General features: G+C 35.6%; 1 protein-coding gene across 1 annotated transcript in view; it reads right to left on the reverse strand.

Annotated features, from left to right (window-relative positions):
- LOC112457782 (inactive dipeptidyl peptidase 10) overlaps positions 1 to 27,579 on the reverse strand; it is a 95,296-nt gene that overhangs the window by 26,470 nt on the left and 41,247 nt on the right. The window contains exons 6-8 of the mRNA XM_025021015.1: positions 14,973 to 15,093; positions 14,474 to 14,706; positions 14,103 to 14,401 (exon numbers count right to left, since the gene is read on the reverse strand). Coding sequence (XP_024876783.1) covers positions 14,103 to 14,401; positions 14,474 to 14,706; positions 14,973 to 15,093 — 653 coding nt within the window. The remainder of the gene's footprint in view (positions 1 to 14,102; positions 14,402 to 14,473; positions 14,707 to 14,972; positions 15,094 to 27,579) is intronic.

A 27,579-nucleotide genomic window follows, 5' to 3' on the forward strand; every position in this document is an offset into this window, starting at 1 on the left:
AACATTCGTCGATCGCGCGAGCTGTGTGAGAGCGACAAGGAGGGAGTAATATTCTCCCTCTCGCTCGGAACGGCCGAGCGCTGCCGACACACCGATAGACCGAACGTCATTTGTGTGCGTAGTGGAGGGGGAAATTCGCGTGCGTGCCGGGGCTCGAAATCGCAGCACTGACGGTAGGCTTCGTCAGGAGCAGCGGAAAACCGTGGTGAAGACGAAGTGTCGTCTTGCCGAAAGCGCCGGCTTATATATCGCTTGGCGCGGCGAGTTCGGCAGGAGGGAGGCCGATCGTCAAGCGAATTGCGCGGTGGTGGGGCGGCGCGATCCCGCGCGCTCGGCTCCGGCGGGGATCGGCTCCCGTCGGCGCTCGTCGGCGTCGTGCGGGAAGGCACCGGTGCGGCGTGTTACCCACGCACACGGTGCGTTTCAAGCGTTTAAAAAATGTGGGCGCACCGCGCTCTGTCTTCGCCCGACGGAGGATCGGTCGGGCGGCATCCGGCGGGTGGTGGCCGGGAACGATGCTTTTGCGTAAGGGGTGCATCGTTACACTATCATATAGTCTATTACCGTATTTCCTTCCCCCCAGCTTTTTTTCTTCTCAATACAAAACCTCCTATCATTCTGCCTTTCTTTTTTATTCTTTTTTTATTCTCTTTCTTGTTTATTGTTCGGCAATAAACTTTTAATATTATCTCATTTTTCTGCGTCTACCCCTGTTTTGCTTAAACTTACAAAATCAAATTCCCTGATATATCTCCAGAAATCTCTATCTTTGTTTACTAATCCTGCTACATTCCAAAAAAGTATTTCAATCTTTCCTCTTCCCTTACGACGGTTATCTCTCTCCCTTTCTCCCTCTTCCTTATTACTTACATTATTCACGTTATCTGCGTCCGCCACCACCTCATCTCTACACGTCTCCACTGCTTGGCTTCCCTTTATAAATTTTTCTTTTCTATTAACTTATTTTTTTCCTCGCTCCATACATACTTCCTACCTTGTACATCTAGCTTCTTATAACCTATTTTTACCCATTTTTCTTCTATTTTCTCTTTCCATGCCCGTTCTTTTATCCGTCTTTGCACTTCTCTGTCCTCAAAGATCAGATTGTGATTAATGAAAATTTTCTTACTTCCCAGCTTCTTCTTCTCCTTCATGATATTATCCTTCGATTCCCAGCAGTCCATTTCAACCTCTCAAGAAACGTCTCCGCTGTGTCTATTAAACTTTTGTTTTTCTCTTTATGTAGTCCTCTGATCACTAAATTATTTTTCTTTTCTTTTTTTTCTTCATATTTCTTTCTCTCTTCCTAACCATCTCCGCCACCTTTCCCACAATCTCCTCTATTTTGCCACCGGTCGCCTCCTCCGTTATGTTTTCACTCCTTTGTTCGATCTTCGATAGTCTCTCTTCTATCTTATCCATCCTTTCCTCTACTCTTTCTTCTTTTTTTCTCCATCTTTTGTAGCAGTATAATTATATTCCCCTCAACATCGACGCGATCCGACTCGTCGGGAGTTCTTTTGGCGTATTTATGACATTGTTATTCTGTATAAATATGTTATGTTGATGTTTAGAGTGACTCAGGCAAACAGGAAACGTATTATTTTAAAAATCTTATAGACGAGATACGGTATAAAGAAACTATCGGTGGGAATAAACGATCCGTGCCAGCAATTGTAAGGGCAAGGAGAAGACAGCGATATCAGCCACACTTAGACTCGGCCCATAAGGCAGACAAGGACGGCAAACCAGCTGTCGCCGGAGAAAGCCGGGAAATTGACGGGGCTGCCCGAATATCACTAGGTCCACCGGCGAAACTAACGAAATGCGCACGCGCCAGCTATCAAAGCGGCCTAAGCTGGGCCTTCGCCGGAGCAGCGGATTGCCGGAAAACTCACTCTCCGGAAAGCCGTACTAGCGTCATCATATTTGTAATTCCGGGAGTCGTTCCCCCGAGTAGTCGGACCGCTGCTCCTTATTGAATTGTGCGATACTAAACGTCGTACTTCGTCATTCAAATATATTAATCATTGTATATATAACGATAAAAATTTGTCGAGAAGTTTCTGTCGGCAACTGTGAGTATTGTAATAAATCTGTATTCTTTTGCCTGAGTCATAATTATATAATTTAACAATATAATGTTAAATATGTAAATTAATAATAAGCAAAAATCTAATTCAGTCATATCTGAGGGTCCCTCCGACCATCCACCTCCTGAGTTTTGTTGTGTACCCTTTTGCTAATTTTGTAAAAATTGGCTGGCGCTCTGTAAATATTTCTTTTGTAACTTAGAGCCCCGACGGCTACGGACCCGGCTGCGTCGGGTGAAGGCTGTAATATGTATAATTAATAAATTATAGATGTAATTAACACTAATAAATTGGTAATAATTTATAAAATAAAACAGCCTGTCTCATCTTCTTCTAAGACGCTTATCCTCTCTCTCATCTCTCTCATCTCGTCTCTAATTTCTCTCAGGATTGCTAACAACAAACCATCCTCTTCATCCTTCTTTGTTGCTGACAAATCTCCTTCTTCTTCTCTCTTCTTACCTGCAGCACCGACTCCTTCCTTCAATTTGTCTATTCCTGGTGGCGTTCTTACGGTCTTGTTACCTCTTTCGAAAATTTCCTCCGCAAGTTGTTCTTTTTCCTCTCTTTTCCTCTTCCTTTCGCTATCTCACATGCCATACTATTTTCACTTCTCACATAATCCAGTATGCTGGTCAAGCTCGATCTTTCTCTCATTCTTAACTTCTCCTCTGTAAGTCTTCCATTTTCTCTTTTTTCTTCTTTTGGTGTGACAAAAATTTCTTTACTCGTTTTCTCACTACTTAAACTATCCGTAGCCAAATTCACATCTTTATTCCTTTTTACTACTTTCTCATTCTCGCCTGCCTCTCCCTCCATCCTGTACGTCACTCGTTCACGCTCTCCTTCTAGTCAATTTCCTTGACCGCTGCCTATATGCCTATGATTGTTCCGTTTATGTCACTACCTACTCTATGCGTAACGCAAATCTCGCTCCCTTTTGGAACGCACCACGTTATTTTTCCGCCTTCTCTCACTTAACCTCTCCCTCTCTCTAAAACATTTAGCGCTCTTTTCCTTCACTATTTAATATTTCTCTACTACATCTATTATCCTATCCTACTTTTAAGCTATTCTTCCTACCTTTCTATCGGTTTAGTGCCTACCTCACTTCCTATTTCTCTCTAAACTCTCGCCTAATTTATCCGCAACTCTCACACGCATGCACAACACACACGCTCCACTAACCAAGTCGAAATTATTGCAAGTAGTTATTCATGAAAATCTACAATTTAATAAAAAATTGTAACGATGCACCCCGTTCGCCAAGCATCGTTCCCGGCCAGCAACCGCCGGATGCCGCGCGACCGACGATCAGTCGGGCGAAGACCAGGGCGCGGTGCGCCCACATTTTATTACATTCAAATACACCGTGTGCGCAGACCAAGCGCGGCACCGGTGTCTCCCGACGAACGCCGACGGGAGCCGAGCCTCACCGAGGATGAGCGCGCGGCGCCGCGCCGCCCCACCACAGCGCGACTCGCCTGACGATCGGCCTCCCTCCTAGCGAACCCATAGAGATATAAGAATAGAGTGCGCGAGCGAGCTGAAAAAGCGATATAGGAATAAAAAGAGAAAGCTGCGCATGGGCCCCTTCTGTCTTTGTTTCGCATGCACGCGTAGACAAAGACAGAAAGGGCCTATATGCAGCGTTCTTTTTCTATTCCTATATCGCAGCCTCTTACGTGCTAGCATATGACTCGCGCACTCTATTCTTATATCTCTATGAGCGAACCCACCGCGCCGAGCGCTATATAAACCGACGCTCCGGCGAGAGCGAGACACTTCGTCTGACCTCCAGCATTCCGCTATTCCGGACGAACACCTATCCTCAGATCCTAGGGAGACACACCAACGAGGTTCGGAGCTCCGTGTCTCGACTGAGGGCTCTAAGGTGTCCCCGCACTCCATTACATCAACCCCGACGGCACGGTTACGCGGGGTCGAGCACGCTCGGCCTCGCACGAGGGCTCTCGCTGCCGCCGCCCCGGGACCCCGAAAATCCTCCACTATACGCTACGCGTTCGAATATATCGTAATACCGCGTCGTTCGCAAGTGCACATGCACTACCTGTAATATACCGAGTCCGTCCAGTGTCATAATACCGCATCGTTACCAAGTGCACATGCACTACCTGTAATATATATACCGAGTCCGTCTCTGTAATATCAGTAATATGCCGAGTCCGTCTATCATCTTAATACCGCGTCGTTATCAAGTGCACATGCACTACCTGTAATATACCGAGTCCGTCCATGTAATATGCCGAGTCCGTCTATTATCGTAATACCGCGTCGTTCGCAAGTGCACATGCACTACCTGTAATATACCGAGTCCGTCTAGTATCGTAATACCGCGTCGTTACCAAGTGCACATGCACTACCTATAATATGCCGTGTCCGTCTATGTAATATACCGAGTCCGTCTCTGTAATATACCGAGCCCGTCGAATATTGTGATACCGCGTTCGTTATCGAGTGCACCCGCACTACCCCTTCGTCGTATATCGCGTTCCGCCCGTCCCTGCGTTATATCGAATACCGCGCTAACATTTCTCTTTGTGTATATAATAAGCTGAATAAACAATCGCATGTACAACCTAAATTGATTATTGTCTCTGGGTCTTTCATCGAACTCTTGATCCGGCACGCTAGTCCGCGTTCGATACTAAAGTCAGGCCGTTACAAAATAATACAAAAATCTATAAATATTAAAAATTTGAGAATCAACAAAATCTTAAAAAATAACATCTGCTTACTTGTAGAATACTACAATTATTTATAAATGACTATAGAAATCTACCACAATTTACATATCGTAAAACTATACCTAAACGTTACTTTCTTACCATTAACCTTTTCCTCCGCAACTAATTTTTTCTGCTTACTATCCTGCCTTGTCTTAACTACCTTTTCCGCGGTTCCCGCGCTTCCCGCTTCTCTGCCCGCCATAACCTCCCGCGCTCGCTCGTCTTCTAACCTCTCTCCTTTGGCGGTTTTTTTCCTTCTCTCTAATGCCTTTCTTAATGTTCGCCTACCTTTCTCTTCAATCGCCGTACTTCCTTATCTTACCTTCTCACTCCTACTACACCTATTCATCTCGCCTTTACAATTATTCGTCTAATTACCACTTATAATTATCTCACACGCTCAATTCGCAACCACTCTCTCGCACGCCACCTAACCAAGTCCTATCGTAAAACTATACAAATTAGAATCTAATCCAGTTTTTAGTTTCTCATAAAATACTACAATTTTGTATGAATAATAACAAATACCGATTTGTTTGTACAGCTCAAAAATCTATTACAATTATTGCTAATTAAAATTTGTAATTTTTAGTTAAATGTTACAAGTTTTTATACAAATCTTCCAAAATTCATCTATTATTAATAACTTCTTAAACCGCAGAAGTCAAAATACTTATGTTTTTATTTTCGTATAGTCTGTTGTAAAGTCCAATAAAAAAATACATAAATGTACAATTTTTTACCTATATAAATTTCTGATTCGTAAATGGTTGTAATTTTGCATACAATACTACAAGGTCCTATAGAAAACGACAAAATTCTTAAGTTTTTTACGAATCGTGAATCCATGGAAATCTACATGTAATTTTGACTTCTGCGTATTAAGAAATTATTAATAATAGATGAATTTTGAAAGATTTGTGTAAAAACTTGTAACATTTAACTAAAAATTACAAATTTTAATTAGTCATAATTGTAATAGATTTTTGGGCTGTACAAACAAATCGGTATTTGTTACTATTCATACAAAATTGTAGTATTTTATGAGAAACTAAAAACTGGATTAGATTCTAATTTGTATAGTTTTACGATATGTAAATTGTGGTAGATTTCTATAGTCATTTATAAATAATTGTAGTATTCTACAAGCAGATGTTATTTTTTAAGATTTTGTTGATTTTCAAATTTTTAATATTTGTAGATTTTTGTATTATTTTTTATAAAATTGTAGTTTTTCATAAAATACTACTTGCAATAATTTCTTGATTTGAGAACATTGTAATTTGTGGTACTATTTCGTAGATATTTTTACAAAAAAATAACTATTTCTACAAAAAATTAAATATTTCAACAAAAATGTACAAATTTCTATTTCTAGTCAAATTTTGTAGTTATTCATAGAAATTTTTTTCCGCCAGGTGGCGGAAAAAATAGGAAAGAATAGGAAAAAATAGGAAAAAATAGGAAAGTACAGTGAATATTAAAAGAAAGAAAGAATAAATTGGTCGGAAAAAGAAACAAATTACTTCATTCAATTGTGCATTGACAAACAAATTTTAAAGTTAATGGACGGGAAAAAATCTTTCAAGCCACTGTGCATCATCATATGTATTCAAAACGATGTCATTCTAAAAGTGATAACTTCTACGTTTCATCCAAAGACGTCTATTTGAGACAAAGCAGAATTCCGCAAGATTCATAGGTGGTAGCAACATTTGATGTTTTGTACATTCATAATCAGATTCCGGGATCTTTTAATTTGTAAATAAATTATTTTCCATACTTGCTGTCTTCTGTGTATAATTTTCAATAACCTTGCAGTTCGTCGTTTATTATTTTCGATTATCATCTTTTGTATCGTACTTTTAAAAAGTTCTGTGTTGTAACGCATTCATTGTTATGAAAATAAATCAAATATATTTCTTCAGCAAACACAGCAAACAGACACGATCGACACAATACAAAGTACAAACGATATTGGTTATGTATAAGTCCGTAAACCTTTCAATCTTGTTCAACAGATGGCATTTACATGAGGACTAAATTTTTACCTATATTTGACTCAAAAGTATCATAGGTCTACATGGTGTAAACGTTTTGTTTAGAAGCCTATTTTAAGTCAGGGCATACGTCAGGTTGCACGGTGTAAACTAGGCCATTATATGTACAATTAAACATATTTTACGAATATATTAAATACGCTTTTATGCAGTTAAGAAAAGATTTTAGTAGTAATAGTACTCAACAACAATAGGTGGTGAAAATGTCTTAAAAATATGATATTTTCGAGAATATAAATATATGAAGCACATTATAAAACCTTAGAAAATCATGAAACTTTTATTTAAAATATTTTTTAATGTTACTTATAATTTCAACAATATACCTTTAAAAACATGAAAATCGGTCTTTTCAAAAAGATATTTTATCCCATTAACGTGTATAAGAATACAATTTAAAAAATGCATGTTTTTTATTTTAATCTACATTACAATTATATTCAAAACTCATCATTTAGAGGTTTGGATATTTTTTTCCCCCCGAGAAAACGTATATTGGAACGGTTTGATGATTTAATTTTTAGAAGATCCTATAAAAGTAAGAATAAAAAATAAGTAGTCAGTACTAAAATGTTATAAATTAAAATTTTATTTAATGAAGTAACACAATAGTCGTAATGTAACGCATAGGGGAGACCGGGTCATCATGAGCCACGGGGTACCATGGGTCATTGACGGTTTAGGATAATCTAGATTGTTTAGTTGGTATAACTAGTAGGTTGATATAACTAGTATCACGTGACAGTTAGTTCATTGCCCATACTTCGTATCTAGGTGATAATGATCAAAGTCCGTTGTCTCGTGACGCACGTGACATAAATGATTTTCGTGATACATAAGTAACTTTTTAACTGATTAAAAAAGTTTTAATATTGATTTTGTAAATAAACTTTGAAATATACATTGTGCTTTAAAACTATTTAAAAAAATGAGACAAAAAATCTTATATTTGAAGGTACTTTTCAGAGTTTGAATTTTTGTGGCTCATGGTGTCTCGGTCTTCCCTATATTTTAAAGATAACATAAAATAGATAAATAATATAAGTAAGGGAGATCGGGGCGAAGTCGTCACCGGGGCGGAGTATGTATGGCGGAGTTGTATGAACTCGCCATTGATATTGTAAATGCTACTTATGGTGCCCATATAACCAACGGAGTTTACTGAGATTGTATCCCATGTTGTGATTTTTATTAAGGCAAACGTGTTTTTGGAGGTCAAAAGTAAAATTTCTTGCGCGTTGAAAATTTTTAATATTTTAAATATTTTTTCTCCGAATTTCGAGATAAATGATTCTGAAGAGTAATGCATGCAGAATCCAGTGAAGTTTTTTTATTTTCGTTGATTTCTAATATTTCATGAGCGATCAAACTTAAAATCTGTGTCCGGGGCGAAGTCGTCACCAAGCCACCAGGGCGGACTCGTCACTGTAACGACTTTATCTCAGTGGTTTTACTCTATTTTTCGTTGCAAATAAATCGTTTTATTTCTTAATTGCAAGAAAATGATACGCACGTACCATCGCAAAATTACTCCCGTCGACAAGAAGCAACTCAGGAAGGCAGTTCTTGCGGTGAAAAAAGATAAAATTAAGACAAAAGTAGCCGCAAAACAATTTGAAGTCGCGAGAACTACGTTGAACGACTGGCCGAAGAAGAATAATGATGAAATAGCACACGTGGATGACGTGGCCATACGATATCATAGAGGCTTTGGGCGAAAATTAAAGTCAAGAAAGCAGCAGTGGTCGGATTCCGACGAGGACGGATAAGATTAGGGACAATAACGAGGACGAGATTGGATAATATGTGCTCAGAGATGACAGAAAACAGAGCATTTCGTGCAAACGTAGGGCACATAAGTGCGCTTTTCTTGTAATTATTTTCCGCCATCGTGTTTTTAATTGTTATAATTTTTCTATTAAAAAAAAATAATTAATAAAATGTATTCTATCATTTTTCATGATCGAAATTATGAATTTTCATTTAAAATTTTGTCCGAGAATGGAGTGACGACTCCGCCCCGGCAATTTTGACATTTCAATTTTTGCACCTTTGTCGTTTTTACTCTATACCGGTTGAACAAAACGACCAAAAATGTCCTGATTTCGTAGCCAAGGGTTCACTCTTTACAACGGTATACCACATTTTACGAAATAATTATTTGTTTTGTTGTTAAAAATCGGCACCGAAAAAATAGTGACGACTTTGCCCCGGTCTCCCCTAATAAGATACATTGCAATTTTTTGTTAATATAAAGTATGTTATTTATTTATTTTATGTTATCTTTAAAATATATGTGTTATATTACTACTATTGTGTTATTTTATTAAATAAATTTTTAATTTGTAATATTTTAGTACTGACTAGGAGAGACCGGGGCTAGTTGGTAAACTTTTTTTAAAGATTCTTTTACACGTAACTAATAAATGGAATACAAGCCGCAAAAGAATTTTTCAATAGCCGCATGTTTAAACAACACAAAAATTATTTTTTTAACTAAATAATATAATTAATTTTGTTACATCAATAACAATTATAAGACGACGACATTTGTAACAACCAGCCCCATATACGAGGTAAATTGTTACAGTACGTAAAAAAGATCCAGTTTTCAAAGTATAATATATTTAATAAAAAAAAATAACAACATGTAACAATATGTGTTATATTACATTTACATTGTAGAGTACAAAATTATAATATAGATGGGACATTCCATGTCAACCGGATCAGCGCCGTGGCCAAAATTTGAGAGAGTTTAAAAATTTTTTTCAAGGTGCAAAATTTGTGTAAACATATTAGCTTTTGAATACCGAGCGCGCATTTGAAAAAATTCAAAATGGCGGTCAATAGGGAGCCCATTAACCCCATTAAATATTACATTTCATCCGGAAAATGACGATCCCTAGTCGCGACCAAAATAATCGTTTCACGGCTCAAAATGTTCGTACTCTTATGTACTTTCAAAGGTCACATGGCGTTTGCGGAAAATTCAAAATGGCAGATTAAATATGGCCGTAATGCAGAAATGTTACTTGATTTGGATGAAACTCGGTACTAGGGGGTTTTCGAGGTCGCTAATTCCGAATGTGAAGTCGAAATTTAGAAATTCAAAATGGCGGATTAAATATGGCTGCCAGTAATGCAGAAATGTCACTTGATTCGGATGAAACTCGGTACTAGGGGGTTTTCGAGGTCGCTGATTCCGAATCTGAAGTCAAAATTTGGAAATAAAAAATAGCGGATTAAATATGGCCGCCCGTAATGCAAAAATGTCACTTGATTCGGATGAAACTTGGTACCAGGGGGTTTTCGAGGTCGCTAATTTCGAATGTGAAATCGAAATTTAAAAATTCAAGATGGCGGATCCAATATGGCCAACCAAAATGCAGAAATGTCACTTGATTCACGTGAAAAAAATTGTTGCTTCAGTAGCGCCAAAATCTGTCGCTCTGAGACCGACAGGATAGTTTGAATGATTTTATGGTACTTTCTTTCAAAAATACGTGTTCGTAGCTATAAATTCGTATTCAACCCTTACGAAAAAAACACTCAAGATTTTGGTGTTGACACCCAACTTTGGGTGTTTACACTCCATTTTCGATGTCAACGCCTAAATTTTCACTGTTAACACCGACATTTGAGTGTCGAAGTCCAAATTTTGGGTGTCGACACCAAAAGTTGAGTGTCGACACCGAATCTTTGGTGTCGACACCCAACTTTTAGTATAGACAATCGGGTTTCAGTGTTGACATCCAATTATAAAACAAAAGATAAAAATTATAAAATGCAAGGTTAAAACTTTAACTTATTATGAGGCCACATTATACGCATATCTAACTTTGAATTATATACCCAAGTAGTAAATGGTATTTTTTAAATGTTTTTTTAAATATTTATTTTTCATTAATTATACATTTTACAATTTATTGTAAAAAAATATTTTAACATTTATTGAATATTTATTTTACATTAATTATTTGTTTGAACTAATGATTTAGACGCTCGACAGCACACGGATGTGCCTTTGCTTTGGTGTGCGTTGGCAGCATGTGGAGTGGATGCGCTGCTACCGCATGCGCAGGGGCCATATTCTGTTCGTCGTCAGTGCCGTTAACGGCGTCGGCCTGGTCGGCCATGTTGGCGCAGCTTCTATACAATACGAGAAACCTGCGCAACGACGCTTAATCGAACTGACAGTTATCGGTAGGTAGGAACGGAATACAGGCCCAACGCATCTCCCAATCTCCTCCACATGCTGCCAACGCATACCACAAAGCGAAGGCAAATCCAGAATCGCACATATGTATGTATCTGGTATATTTATAGTCAAGGTCGGTAAATGGACGCGGCGTCAGCGCCGCATGATCGCCATTTTTGCCTCAGTGAGTATAACCGGGTGACGTTTCCGAACGCAGCCTGAGTCTGTATGGTTTATCTATATCTATATATACTTCGAAGTTATATGTATAATGTGACCTCATAATATGTCAAAGTTTTAATAACCTTGCATTTTATAATTTATATATACATACATATATATATATATAAAGATTTTTAAAATGTTTCCTTACGAAAAAAACACCCTAAATAACACCTAAAAAAACACCCAAAAAAACACCAAAAAATAATAGCGTAATTTCGGATACCCAAATGGCGTTTATACCATTTGAGCGTTAACGCCAAGAAAAACACCTAAAAAAACACCATAAAATAATAGCGTAATTTCGGATCCCCAAATGGCGTTTACACCATTTGGGGATCCGAAATTACGCCATTATTTTTTGGTGTTTTTTTTTTGAGGGTGTTATTTAGGGTGTTTTTTTCGTAAGGGAACGACTGAAGAACCACCGAAAAAGCAAATCTGTAAAAGCATGTACGGCTTTCATCGCCTCCTTTTGTGTTATTATTAACTAACTAAACTATCCATTACTTCAAAGAAAAATCGTAATAATAGTTATAACAACCAATGCAAAATTATTGTTAGGGACTTTTTTGCATTTTGGTCGGCTATATTGGATCCGACATCTTGAATTTCTAAATTTCGACTTCACATTCAAAATTAGCGACCTCGAAAACCTCCTAGTACCGAGTTTTATCCGAATCAAGTGACATTTCTGTATTACAAACGGCTATATTTAATCCGCCATTTTGAATTTCTAAATTTCGACTTCACATTCGGAATTAGCGACCTCGAAAACCCCCTAGTACCGAGTTTCATCCGAATCAAGTGACATTTTTGCATTACGGGCGGCCATATTTAATCCGCCATTTTGAATTTCTAAATTTCGACTTCACATTTGGAATTAGCGACCTTGAAAACCCCCTAGTACCGAGTTTCATCCGAATCAAGTGACATTTCTGCATTACGGCCATATTTAATCCGCCATTTTTAATTTTCCGCAAACGCCATGTGACCTTCGAAAGTACATGGGAGTACGAACATTTTGAGCCCTGAAACGATTTTTGGTCGCGAGAAATTTTGGGGATCGTCATTTTTCGGATAAAATGTGATATTTAATGGGGTTAATGGGCTCCCTATTGACCGCCATTTTGAATTTTTTCAAATGCACACTCGGTATTCGAAAGCTAATATGTTTACACAAATTTTGCACCCTGAAAAAAATTTTTAAACCCTCTCAAATTTTGGTCACGGCGCTGATCCGGTTGACATGGAATGTCCCAGATATAATTTAACTGATGTTCTGTATTGACTGGTTCTGATACGTAATAAGACTAATAAGAGACGTTAACGGTAAAATCTTACATAAGATTAAAATATCTGCCGCTGTTATGCCGAGGTTATGTGTTACATCGTCGGAGTTGGTCAAAATTATAAGTAAAAAGCAGTAGCAACCTACCCCGTCACAACCTGCCTCGGCCTGCCATATTTAGATATTTTGATTATTGTTTAAACATAAAAATGTTTTAAGACATTAACATAACTGGAAGTTATTACGTTTAAAGTAAAAATTTTAAAGACACAGTTAGAATTATGATATGATGACCAGATTTAGAAATATAACATTTAATACATTATTCATTTATTTTACTTTTGGCTATGCAAAACTAATAACATTTTCTGTTTGTGGAAATACGCTACTTAGCCTAAAATAACTAATTGAAATATTATCGCAATGTTTTTGCGGAAATACTATATTTTTTATACAATATTATATTTTATCACTTTTACAATAATTGCCGTGTACCAACCTGCCCCATATATCAACTAGCCCCGGTCTCCCCTACTTATTTTTCATTCCTATTGTATGTATGTAGCAAGCTGTAAATTACTTTGGATAACCAAATCTGTTGAGAACAGAGTGTGAAAGTATCTGTTGTAAATTTTGTCGACAGAATGTTAGCAGAAATATAACAGAATCTGGTAATAAACTATAATGTCAAATTAACTGCAAAACTTAAGCAAAATCTGCCATTTTGTAACTATTTTAATTATATATTTCTTTTAAGTGTTTACAAAATAACAGATTTTACTCGGTTTCTGTCTACAATCTGCTGTCAGATTATAATGACAGCAGATACAGTTACAGACTCTACCGATAAAACATAAGTTGCTAATCTGCTGTCATCTGTCATCATAGGCAGTTTGTTTACTAGGATACCATTGATTCGAAATAATTACTTGATTTTATATTTTACTAGACATCACAGACGCGCGCTTCGCGCGCGCTATTTAGCTTTAATATTACACACAACTGTCAAAATATGCTATGACAGCCGCTCACGAAGTTAGCGCAGCAACAGAATCAATCAGCATTGCAGAAAAGAGCCAACAAAGCAATTCGAGACTTTCGAGAAGACTTCGAGAGATGCGAGTATCGATTTAACATGCTTTTTTTTAGAAAGGAAACTAAAAACAAAGCTAGACATCATCACGAATATGACTTTTCATAGTACAATCTAGGCAATCTTTTCTTGTTTTAAGTAATAAAAAATTTTGGAAACAAATATCTCTCTTTTACATAACATATTTTTATTCAAATTCTTATATTGTGTATTGAACTATGATTGGTACTCTATACTTTGATTCAAAATAAATATTTTAATTAACTATAAATGTATTAACAGTATTTTTATTTTTTATATAATATCTTCTTCCCATTGGAGAATATTATAACAAGTTTCACATTTTTCAAGCAAAAGAAAAACAAGATAAGAAAAATAATGTTAGCACTCACTTAAAACATTCCTCTTTTTCAACTTGTCCTTTTTGGAGATATCCTTTGCTTGACGATGTTCCTTGCTATCGGTATGAATTTCATGGTGATCATGCCATTCATTTCGATTGGTGAGACCATTTTGCCAATTTGAAGAACTAGTCCAATATTCATTTTCGTCAGCGTTTGTCATGTCGGATGAGATGGTGCACGTAAGGCATATAGCGGGACGCAAAGGCGATCCCATACGAGGAAGAGCAGAGCTCACGCAATAGAGATGTCTCTGACCCGGTCTCATAAATGGAATACCGATGAAATATCTAGTTAAAACGTAAATTATTTTACAATATTAAATCATTAAGCATTAATTTAACAAGTTTACTTGCGCTTACATAGTATTATTTACTTGGTCCCATACTAAAATCCTAACAACTTCAAATTTTCCATGCGTCAAAGGCACTACTTGTTTTCGGAGCACATTAACCCAAATTATATGTTTGTAATATCCTGCCGGTCCATCTTTTACAGGACTTATTGCGATGTAACTGCTGCCGTTTATGGAAAAAAGAGGGGCTTCTGGTGGAGTATCCACCCATCCACCTTCACCCGATATTCTCTGAATTTCCTAAAATAATTAATTTATAATTTTAACAAGTATTAATTAAACGTACTTGTTTTTCATATTGAATATAGACTTATATAAAAATAAAAAATTGTCATGGCCACATTAAATTTGAAACTTAGAAAACACAGAGGAAAATATCGTATATTTAAGAAATAAGAACAATTAGTTAAATATAGACAGAAGTAAATACAGGAATTATGAATCGAAATACTTATATTTGATTGCGTATATATTGCCTAAAACAAAAGAAAATGGCATTTACCAACCTGACAATGCCACATTGGACTTTTGCAGATGGTAATTACTGAAAAATTCTGAGCGCGCGTCAGCCAAGTTATGCAAATTTCTGTCTGAGATACCCAGGAAGCGGTCGAGAAATAATGATCCCTGACAGAAAAAAACAGAAACGTATTTGAAAGACAATGTCAACAATGATGGATAAATGACAAGCGATGTGCATTATTGGTTTTAGAAGTTTTTAAAATAATGGACACGCACATATTGTATTTTCAAATAAATAATTTTACAAGGATTGCAGTAACTTGATCCAATGTAATGAAAATTTTTGAAATGCAGCTCTCCGGTTGTAATAGCGCTTTTCTTCCATTGTCCTCGACAAGTTTTCTTCCTAATGTCCTTGATATGGTGAAGGTTTTAGATTTGTTGTAATAAATCTTCTAAATGCCGTACTTAAAATTTTGTGCCTAAGTACCCGTATTGCGGAGCAAAAGAAATACAAATGGTAAATTATAATAACTTTTAATAATACTGTGCTAGAAATATGTAATACTCAAGGTTTAATTGTTATGTCTAAAAAACGAAAGTTTTTACTTTAAACAAAGATACAATGTGATTTCACGATATGAAAAGGAGACACTTAAGCACTTCAAAAAAGGCGAGAACGACTTTATTATAAAAGCAAAAAGAGTTCATTATCAGTCAGTTTTCTTGAAAAAATTAAAAAAATCGTATGATCCCCCAATAGCTACGGGCCCAAAGAATAATTATTTACATAATTATTCATTAAATTATCTACAAACCGATAATTATCCATAAAATAATAACTATCTAAAACTTTAAATGTATTTTTTTTAACTATATTTTTAAAATCAAAAGATTTCTCGAGGCTATTGAATGGACTTGTATTTTTCGGTAAAATATTTCCGGAAAAAAAAGATTATATATAATTATATATGATTATATATAATACAATTATATATAAATTTTGTCTCTATATGATCATACCCGGGACAAAACCTCTTATTTGTTCATATTAGTTTATATTAGTAGATATATGATTATATATGATCATATAAGAAATAAAAAATATAATCTTAAACAATATTTTATGGCCATATATGAGAGTATATAATTATATATGGCCATATATGCGCATATTATATACTTGGGAAAAAATACCTCTTATTTGTTTATATTAGTAGATATATAATTATATATAGTTATATAAAAAATTGAAATATAATCTTGAACAATATTATATGGCTAAACCTCTTTAAGTATAACTTATATGGTCATATATGGTCTTATATACTAGTATATTATCATGTGTGATCATGTAAAAGTATATTTATAAGGTTAAAGATAATCATATATGAATATATTCTCTATAATGATTATACTCTGTAATGATTATACTCTATCCGTATAAGTTTGTATAACTGTTATAAATATTCTTCTAGTATATTATTTTACTTGACAATATCAAATTAATATGAGATATTATTTCTAGTTTCAGTTTACACAATTGTGTTTTAAGTCCGACAAAGTCCATATTGGCACGCAGTGCCAATTTAAAAAACAGAAACATGTATTTAATAATAATTGATTGTAAAATATTATTAAGCATCAAGATCCGCTTTGACCGAAAACGGCATTTCTCATTGCTTACGTTATTTTAAGTTTTCTTTTTTTTTCTAATTTTGCATAAGACTTAATTTTTTTAATTGACATATTAATTTTTATTAAATGTTTTCGTAAACAGTGAAATTACCAGTAATAATTCGTGAAAAAAACTGTTTTATATAATATATATTATAGTTCTTATAAACAAATATATTAATCGTATTATTATGCAAACATACTTATAATTTAAACTGAAAATAATATAATCGTATATGAAATGATATAGTCATATAAGATTATATAATATCAAATCAGAATATTGCATCTCAAAGTATTCTATAGATGGGATTCGATGTGATCTGTTTCTCGTATTTAAAATTTGACAAACAGTGTTATAAGAAGAAAGACACGACACTGTGTCGCGCTATTCTCGCGCGACGCTGTCTCAGGCTGGAGTCCCATGGCATGTATTTTCCGCGTAACACGTAACCGCGTAACGAATCAGAAGCGCGAATATGCATAACCGAAAATGTGAAACGCTTCTAATTGGTTACGCGGTTACGCGTTACGCGGAAAATACGTGCCATGGGACTCCAGCCTCAGAGTGACACAATTTTTGTATCATATTGTATTATATTGTGAAGTCCACTCTTATTATAATAAAGTAGCACGCTTAAGGAGGTTCTACAGGTACTCTCTAGTCAGTTGAAAGATGAAGAGAAAATCTTCAAATTCATCAATTCTAAGTATTCATAAAATATTTTCGTGAATTTTGATGACGTTAGAGCTTATATCATACCTATATTAGTCGAAGCGAGGAATAATTAAAAATATATCGTGTAAGTGCTCCTTTGACTCCGGTGGCTTATACATAAGAGAAAATGTGGTAACTTCGCGAATTTAAGTCTCGCTGTTCTGCTCATATGACCGTGGTTATTTCTTATTTCACATAATTCTAGAGCGAGTACTCCTACGTAAGCGCTCATAAAGGTTAGGTGCTTAAGTTTGAGGTGCTGTCATACTGTGGTGCTGTACTGGCTGTACACTTTTCGCGCGGGTGCAGTCGCTGTGACGTTGCCAAATCTCCCTTGTTATTCGAAGCACGTGAACTGTGATATGGCCTGTTTCAATAGCCAATATCACAAAATTTTACGCGGTATGTTTTTCTCGATATTTCTGAAAAGCTTAGATTAAGATCTATAAGAGCTCCGTTTTTTGAATCTCTGGTAGGTTGTCTTTATATAATTAATATCTCGTTTCCTGTCTCCAGGAACCCCTCTGCCATAAGAGCTCATGTTTTAACCTGATTTCAAAATTCATTTTTGCAAATTTTTACACGATAACCAATGCTAAAATTTTTCGAGCACTTCTCTTGCATCTCAACTTCTACGTCCATGAATTTTTAGATACATCTATTATCTGTCAAACCTCCTTAAAAAATAACATTTGAAAATATATAACAATTTTCTAAAACTTATTTAAAAATATATATGTCCTTATATATAATCTTATATAATCATATATGACCATATAAACATTTATCAGGCCAAAATTCATATATGATAAGATAGCTTCTTATATGAGCATATAACACACTATAAGAGATATTTTTTATTTGTCCTTATATAATTTTATATAATCATATATGACCATGTAAGAGTTTATCCGGCCAAATGCGGCCAAAATTCATATATAAGCATATAAGACCGGTTCTTATATGGACATATAAGACATTATAAGGGTTTTTTTCCCGGGATAACTTTGGCACTGCTTGACGTGAGACATTTTTATACCACTGTTTGTCAAATTTTAAATGCGAGAAACGAATCCTATTGAATGCCATCTATTGGATAATGCGAATTTAAAGTTTATATATGATTATATATAATCATATATAATTTACATAGATAAATGCTTCTTATATATAATTTATATATAAATTATATAAACTTATATATAATATGTCAAAATGTGTACATAAAACATTTATATATATTTAAATATATATATTTTAATCGTTTGTATAATTATATATAATCATATAGAATTATATATACTTCTATATAAACTTTATATGTATCCATACATGAATGCATATATGATCTATTGTTCATATCTAGTTATATTTGAAATTATATATGCCCATATATAATGATATATGGAACCATATATAATTTTATATAAAGCACCAAATTTCATATATAATCACATATAATCATATATATTCATATATAATTGTATATAATTATATATAATCTATATTTTCGGGTGGCCACATAATATTGTTTAAGATTATATTTTTCATTTCTTATATGATCATATATAATCATATATATACTAATATAAACTAATATGAACAAATAAGAGGTTTTTTTTCTTAGGTGTCCGAGAAAAATTACCTCTTATTTGTTCATATTAGAAGATATATAATTATACTAGCTTGATACATCCGTGCTTCACTACGGTATGCAAAAGATTCTATAATTCACCCCCAAATTTAAATTTGCCTCTTTAGGGGTTGATTGGGGCAAAATCTTGAATTATGTTTTAAGCATTTGTATGGGTAACCTTTCTAAACAAAAACCAAGTCGATATCTCATCGGGCCTAAGAGATATTGAAAAATCCGTGAAAACACGTTTTACCCCTTTTCACCACGTTAGGGGTCAAATTTCTAAAAATCCCTTTTTAGTGGGTGCTTACATCATGAAAAAAATATACTCCCCGATATTCATGTTTCTAGGTTTAAGAGTTTGGGCTGGGCGTTGATGAGTCAGTCGGAACATTCGATTATATATATATAGATAGATATGGTCATATAAGAAATGGAAATATAATCTTGAACAATATTATATGGCTATATAATACTTTATTTCAGCTATGTGCCAAGAAAGGCGTTTTTTTTTTTTTCAGTAAAAGCGTACTCAAAAACCTTTACAAGTTACAGCGTACAAATAAACCTATGTTCCCTTAATAACCTGGCCATTGTGCGACCTCACAGAATTAGTTCACCCTTTTCCCTTATTAACCCTATTGACATCTTCCTCCATATCCTTCCTTCTGCTCCTTCTAGTTCCTGTAGCTCTTTCCTCCCTTTCCTTTCATCTGTTTTCCTTTGCAAGTTTTTTCTCTTATCTTCCTTCTGTCTCGTCTCTTCTGTCTCCTGTCGTTCCTCCCCTCCAGACTCAGCGTCTTCTACAACAATCATAACAGTAAACGAAAAGAGACAAGACACTTACAAAGCCCTCACTCCTTCTCTCTCTCTACCCCCCTCTTCACTCTCTCCTGTAACTGCTCTTCCTTTTCCTTTTTCCCTGTACTCTCCTCACATTTTCCGCCATTCCTTCCTATCTTCGTTCCAGTATATCTCTCTTCCATTGATCCACAAACGACTACTCGTGGCTGAATTTTCTAGTCTTCTCTCTTTTTTTGCCTTTTCTTCTATCCTCCATCTCACGTGTCTTTTCTCTCTAGTCAGTTCCTCGTCCATAGTTACCCCCCATCTCTTCTTCATTTCCCACCGTTTACTAAAAAGTTCCTTTTTATCTTCCTCCACATCCATTTCCACTATCAATAACTCCTTCTTTCCTTCTCCTCTTATCTCCAAAACGCCTTTAACTCCCACTTTCCTATCCAATGCCATCTCATTGTCAGCTATAATTTCCATAAATTCTTTCCTTTCTACTTATCCTGCTCCCTCTAATCCGCTCCATACCAGAGATCTCTTTCTCTTCGCTGCTCTCTCTCTTTCAGCTCTATCCTTTCTGTGCACTCTCTCTCTCTCTCTCTCTCTTATGCTTCTTTCTCTCTCACTTCTCACTTTCTCCTCTCTTTTCTTCACCATCTACCAAGCGTTTCTCCTCTCCCTCTCTGCGCCTCTACCTTTCCACTCTTCTTCTCTATCTCCTTCTCTACCTGTCTCTCCGTCTGTGCTCCACTCCCTTCTTTCCGCCTTGCTCGCCGATCCATCTTTGCTCTCTCTTTCGCTTCGCTCCTTCTCTTCTTCCGTTTTTATGTCCCCTCTTCTTTCCGTTGTCCTCTCTTGCGTGTCTCTTCCTTTTCCTTTGTTCTCTCTTCTGTTAGATTTCCTTAATTCTTCGCTACTCCCCTTTTCCTCGCTTGTCACCTCCTCCCACCAACTTCTACTCCATCCTTTGTCACCCCCACCTCTTTCTGTGCATCTCTCCCTTTCGTGTTTCGGTTTTTCCTCCACTAACCTTCCTTTGGCTCTTTCCTCTTCCCTTTCTTTCTCTTCCTCCCTTTGTTTCTCCTCCACATCTGTGACTCCGTCGCTTTCGTCCACTCTCCTCTTCTCCGCCTCTCCCCCAAGCAGCATTTTTGGTTAACTTTCCGACTAAGGACTACTTTTCTACTAATCACAACGTTGTAAGCGGTCCAAGAAAGTTATAAAATGTAACTTATAATTAAAAGATAATATTAACGTTTTTTGGACGTTGTCTTAACGTTAAAATTACGACGTGCTTTTTTCATCACTTTCTCAACGTCAAATTTGAAACAGTTTAAGTCCTATTACCCGACGTTAAGATATTTAACGTTCGCCTGACGTTATAGTCTGCACCACACTTTTCGAGCGACTTCAATACGTAATTACCAACGTTTTGTTATCAAACGTTGTAAAACGCTAACGTTGTGAAACGTCGCCTGTGGTTATTTCTGACTGACGTTAAGAAATCACGAGAAATGGTAACAAATTCTGCCTAAAAGAGAGTAGAGATATAAGTGTAAATCCGACTTACGCTTAACGCTATACCATAACCATTATAACCTAGATCACCATAGATGGTATTGCATAGATCGGATTTGGTTAAGATATACGACGCATTCGCAAATCTAGTATAGAATTTTCAACTAATCGATACTTTATCGACATGTTAAGTCAGTTTGGCGACTTTGTTAAGACTTTTAGTCAATATAGAGGTACAATTTTGCCTACAGTGGTATACTACTTATTGTTAGTTTGCAAAAGTCTGAAAAAGTTCATTATTTTATACGAGAAGACAAATCTTAGTAGAATTTATCGCACCTTTTACTACGTAAAGTTTGATATAGTGTGGAACGCTGATTTCGTCATTTTTATTCTTCAAAGAGAAAGGCAAATAATCCGCCATTTTCCAGTATATTTAGAATTATATTTTTTAACGCACTTTATTAACAATTTAAAGCATTTATATAATATCTGTTGTTAAAGTTTTGACAACATGTTTATTTTAAAGGTAATTTTGATAAAAAAAATAAAAATCTACATTTTGAAAATTTTAGTTATTTAATAGAATATTTAATCTATTAGAATATTTTATAAGGGATTCGTCTAATTTCGATCTATTATTTCCACATTTATTAATAAAGTGGGTTTTGTTATAAATTTTCAATGCTGGGTTCGTGTATTTATGGCAAAATTACAATAGTATCAAAGACTGCGCAAACTATATTTTTCCTCTAAAGTCATTTTAATTGCCAAATTGATAAGTACGTATTAGGATACATTTATTACACCAATGCCGTCATATGGTTTAAATGGAAGCACGAAAACTACACCTAAAATATTACGTTGTGAAAAAATAACCTCAGGTCTAGCAGTGTACAAAATCAAAGTTTACAAAAATTACTTACACCAACGTTAAAACTGGTAAAAAATGTAACCTCAATTTAACTTATATAAGTCGGATCCCAACGTTGGTACAACCTAAATTTGATTCCCCAAATTAGTGCAAAAGAGGGTTGAAACGACGTAGCGAAAACGTTGGATACCAACGCTAAGTGTGTTTATCTTAACGTCGGGCGGACGTCAAAATGCTCCTTGGCCTCGTCTTCCACTTTCCTTCCTTTGCCTATCTGCATCCTGCCTCTTCTCCATCCTCTCCAGCTGATGCCTCTTTATCTGCTTCATTTTCTGCCTAAGTTCCTTTCCTCCCCATTTTACCTCTTTCAGGATTTCCTGTCGCATTTTCCTCAGTTCCTTCATAATTTCCTTTCCCTAGCCATCCTCCTCCTTCCTTTGACCTTCTCTCGGCATCTTTTTTGCCTTCTCCACTTCTCCAATTTGTTGTCCTTCCTACGTACCTGATTATTCCTGCCGCTCTTCTTATCTCCTACCACTGTTATCCAATCCTGCCTCAGTTCGCTCTTCTGCCACTTTTCTCCTTTTTCTTTCTACAAGTAAACTTTTCTTAGATCCTACCTCTCTCTTTCTCTCTCGTTTTCTCCCTTAACCTCGACACATGAACGTATGTATTAAGCTACCTGTCTTTCTTCCCTCCTATCTCTCACTTCTTTCTCTTCTACTTACTTTTCTACTTCCTTTACCTCCAACTATCTCCTCCGTTTCCTTCTTTTACTTCCTTATTTCTCTCTTCCTTTTACTTGCAGTTTTCACCTTCTTCCCGTAATCGTCTTCCACCTCAATTTTCGGCCACGCGCTATCGCCGGGCGCCCCTCTGCTACGATCGACCCACCAATCACGATCGATAGCGCATCGACCTCCTTATTCGTCGCCGCGACAGTCGATCTCTCATTCGTCCCCGTGCGCAAGGTACCAGGTACCACTAGCCCCAATACTGCGCCTCGACGTCCCGCAGTGGCGCCAACCCACTCTTTTGGAGGGGCCAACCCCCGCGTCGCCTCAGCCCCAGTCGGAGCCCCCATCGCCTCGCCGTCTCACGCCGACTTCCGCCACGTGCGTTACTTGCGTTCTATCAATCGATCTCTCGATCCCGCTGCTCTTTCATCGCACCCGTTGCGAAGCTGCGTGGCCTCTTCCACCAACCTCGCCTCTGGTACCACTTCCTTCATCGCCCAGTTCGCCGACATCCTAACCTCTCTCTCCTGCCTCCTCTTCTTAAACAGATTTCTGCCGTTCTGCTGTATTTACTACCTCGCCTCCATTTACTTCTCTTCCTTTCCACTTCCTGCACGCCTACTTTTCCTCTTCCACGTTCCCTCTCCTCTATAAATCTTTTTTTCGACACACTTTTCCTCCCTTTCTACGCTCCACCTGTTCCCCCGCCGAGGACTACGGGGGACCTCCTATTATATGGCTATATATGAAAATATATGATTATATATTCCATAAAACCTCTATAAGCATAATCTTATATAGCCATATATGGTTTTATATGCTTGTATATTATCATGTCTGATCATGTAAAAGTATATTTATAAGGTTAAAGACAATTATATATGAACATATACTCGGATTTATCCACAAGTTTGCATAACTGTTATAAATATTCTTCTAGTATATTGTTTTACTTGACAATCAAATTAATATGAGATATTATTTTTAGTTTCAGTTTACACAATTGCGTTTTAAATCTGCTAAAGTCCATATTGGCACGCAATTTAACCCTAAATTCATGGTTTTTTCTTCGATTGGCGTGAAACTTGATATATATACACGTGAAAATAGTTAAAATAAATAAAAAAAATTATTAACCAGGTCATTCGGTTATTGGGTTATTGGGTTTTGGGGTTATTCAAAATTCAAAAAATTAAAAAAAAAACCAGCGTGTCAAAAAATTTGCAAAAAATATATATAATAGTACTAAGTATAGACAATATGTATAAAAATTTTTAGAGCTCTAGTTTTATCTGTTTACCGATAGCTGATTTTTTTCGGAAAAAATAGATTTTTTGCAATTGATTGTTTATAACAATCAAAAAAACAAGTCATTTGGCCTAATTTTTTGTGATGGTTGTATAACTTAGTTACCTAAGAGTCTAAAAAACGCCTTAGTATAGGTTAAAGGAGTGAAACATCGAAGAAATGAAAAGAAAATAAATATGAAATAGGTGGTAAATATATTTACCACCACCCCTCAAAGGGTTAAAAAATGGAAAAATGTATTTAATAATAACACAGGCCTACAAAAAAAGAAAAGTTGTCTGCGCCATGGACTAGACCATGATATTCCCATGTATTTTTGCCTGCTGAAACCGAATATGACCCTCAGTTTTGCCCCTACACGTCAGGGTGTTTTATAGGGGCAAAACCCCTTGTTTTTGGCTGTAGAAAAAAATCCTGACGTGTAGGGAAAAAACTGAGGTCATATTCGGTTTCAGCAGGCAAAAATACATGGGAATACTATGGTCTAGTCTATGGCGCAGACAACTTTTTTTTTGTGGGCCTGTGAATTGATATTGTGAAATATTATTAAGCACCAAGATCCGATTCGATCAAAAACGCCACTACTCATTGATTGTGTTATTTTAAGTTTTCTTCTTTTTCTAATTTTGCATAAAATACTTAATTTTTTTTAATTGACATTAATTTTTATTTTAAATATTTTTGTAAACAGTAAAATTATCTGTAATAATTCGTGCAAAAACTGTATATAATATATATTATAGTTTGTATAAATAAATATATTAATCGTATTATTTTTTGCAAACATATACCTTATAATTTAAATTTATATTGTAAATAATATAATAATATATAAACTTATATAGTCTGTCACGTCTTTTTACTCGGTAATCGTGCCCGAGGCGCAAGACGGATCAAAAGGGGAGGTAAGGAGAGAAGAATGATGAGCCTCTTCAACTGGTCTCTCGCACAGTCTGACAATTATACTTAATACCAAAGTTGGGCGCCAGACGCGTAAGTTCGCGTCCACGAATTTCTACCAAAATCGCGAAACCCGAAAATAAACACAATAGCGTAATTAGTCAGACGTGCGAGGAATCGGCCGGCTCGACCTAACGGAGGAGGGTGGGGTTGATAATGGGCAGCGCAAAAATTCGGCGAGGCGACAGTTAAGCGACACTTAGATATTTCATAGTAGTCGATACAAGCTTTATTATAATTGAAACATAGTAAAATTAGATTTCAACGAGCAAGAATTTAATAAATTGAATGATTGAGTAGGGACAATTAAATAACAATCTGAACTGAATAATAGAATTCGTAGAATTACATCTGTTGGGATATATGGATTTCACTAGAATAACCGTGAACCGCACGTGTTAAAATAAAAGAAAAAAAAAGAACACTTTATTTGAGTCACTTTTGATACACAAAACAAAAACTTACTACCGGACTAAAGATTTCATTATAATTTATGCCGTGATTTTGTTCACATCTTCTAACTACAAGTCGTGCTTTATATTGTCCATTGTCTTTAATTTTAAACACCCACTTACTGCTCAACGGTTTGATTGTATTGTCTTGTGGTTGATCTACTAACGTCCAAGTCTTGTTTTTCACTAAGGAATCCTTTTCTTCTTCTATGGCTGCTTTCCATTTCTCTTTGTCCGGTCCGTTTATCACTTCTTAAAAGGTGAGATGAGCTTACTCTCTGTATCTCTCAGGTTTTTTTCGTGTTCTTTCCGATCTCTCGGAGTTGTTGTTTTTACTTGTGTCTTGTACGTTTCCTGTTCTGATTCGTGATCCGTAAATACTTCTTCATAGTTTTTTCTGAATAATCAGAATGAATTTTCAGAATTATTTTTTTCTTTTCTAGATCCCATAGTCGATAGCCTGTCGGTGCATATCCTACAAAAATGTACTTCTTACTTCTTTCGTCTAATTTTTTCATTGGACCTTGTATTTTAGCGTAAGTCTCGCAACTAAAAATGTGAATTCAAGTCAGATCCGGTTTCTTGCCTTTAAATTTTTCAAACGGAGTCACATCACTAGTTTTTAATGGCGATCGGTTAAGTAAATATGCTGCTGCAATGCATAAACTGCTTTGCCCAACGTTGTCTTTCTTAAGTTTGAATTGAAGATCAAAGCTCTTGCTTTGCCGAAATGATTGTAACCGTTGTGTGTCCGTTTCCTAGTGTGTCCGATTAGCACTGTGTCCGATTGATTCAACCTGCTGTGTCCGATTGATTCTGTGCGCAACTGGGATCTTCCTATTAGATTACAATATTGTATCTCAAAGTATCCGACAAATGGCATTTGATGGGATGTTTCTCATATTTAAAATTTGACAAACAGTGTTATAAGAATGGTATAAAAAGACACACGACACTGTCTCACGCTATGGAGCGGCATAATTTTTGTATCGTGAAATTCACTCTTATGATAAAGTGGCACACTTAAAAAATAACATTTGAAAATAACAATGTTCTGAAACTTATTTTATATATTAGGTTGGGGAAAAAGTAATTCATTATTTTTTCGTTTATTTCAAGGTTTTATTTAACATAGTTAGGATTGTTCGATTTGGGTCAATATGCACCGTTTTGTTCTACAACTTGTTGCCATTTCAAATGTAATTTCATGATGCCTCTCTCATAGAAGCCCTGGTCCCTACCTGTGCGAGGTGCATCTTTAACATCGAAATTACCGGAACGGAATCGACGATACCAAAATTGCGCGCGATTGGCTGTGACAGTATCGGGACCATAAACATCATTCACAATTTCAGTCGCCGCCTTTATCAAACCAAAATTGTAAAATATACCGAATTTTCTCTTTGTTGACGTCCATCTTTTACGCGCTATAACTTACAACTAAATCGACCAATCACAAAATAGTTATAGAATAACCTATGCGATTAATACATAACGTGATATATATCACCCTAGCCATCTAGCGAAAAAATAATGGATTACTTTTTCCCCAACCTAATATATATATATATATATATATATATATATGTCCTTATATATAATCTTATATAATTATATATGACCATATAAGACATTATAAGGGTTTGTTTTCCGGGTATAATTATATCTCAAAATTGGCACAATATAATTTTATCTGATTATATATAAAAATATATAATTCTACAAATTTTTATATAATTTTATATAATTATATATAACTTTATATTAAGGTTTACCTTCAAAGGATTATATATTATTATATAAAATTATATATAATTTTATATAAGAATATATAATGAATAAATAAAAAATAAAATAATTTATTTCATATATTGTAACTTAGCACTGCTTGACGTGAGACAGTGCCGTGTCTTGATACCGTTTTTATACCACTGTTCGTAAAATTTTAAATACGAGAAACAAATCCTATCGAATGC

The sequence above is a fragment of the Temnothorax curvispinosus genome, unplaced genomic scaffold (genome assembly GCF_003070985.1).
Source record: "Temnothorax curvispinosus isolate PA1 unplaced genomic scaffold, ASM307098v1 QBEX01008256.1, whole genome shotgun sequence".
In the NCBI taxonomy this organism is placed as follows: domain Eukaryota; kingdom Metazoa; phylum Arthropoda; class Insecta; order Hymenoptera; family Formicidae; genus Temnothorax; species Temnothorax curvispinosus.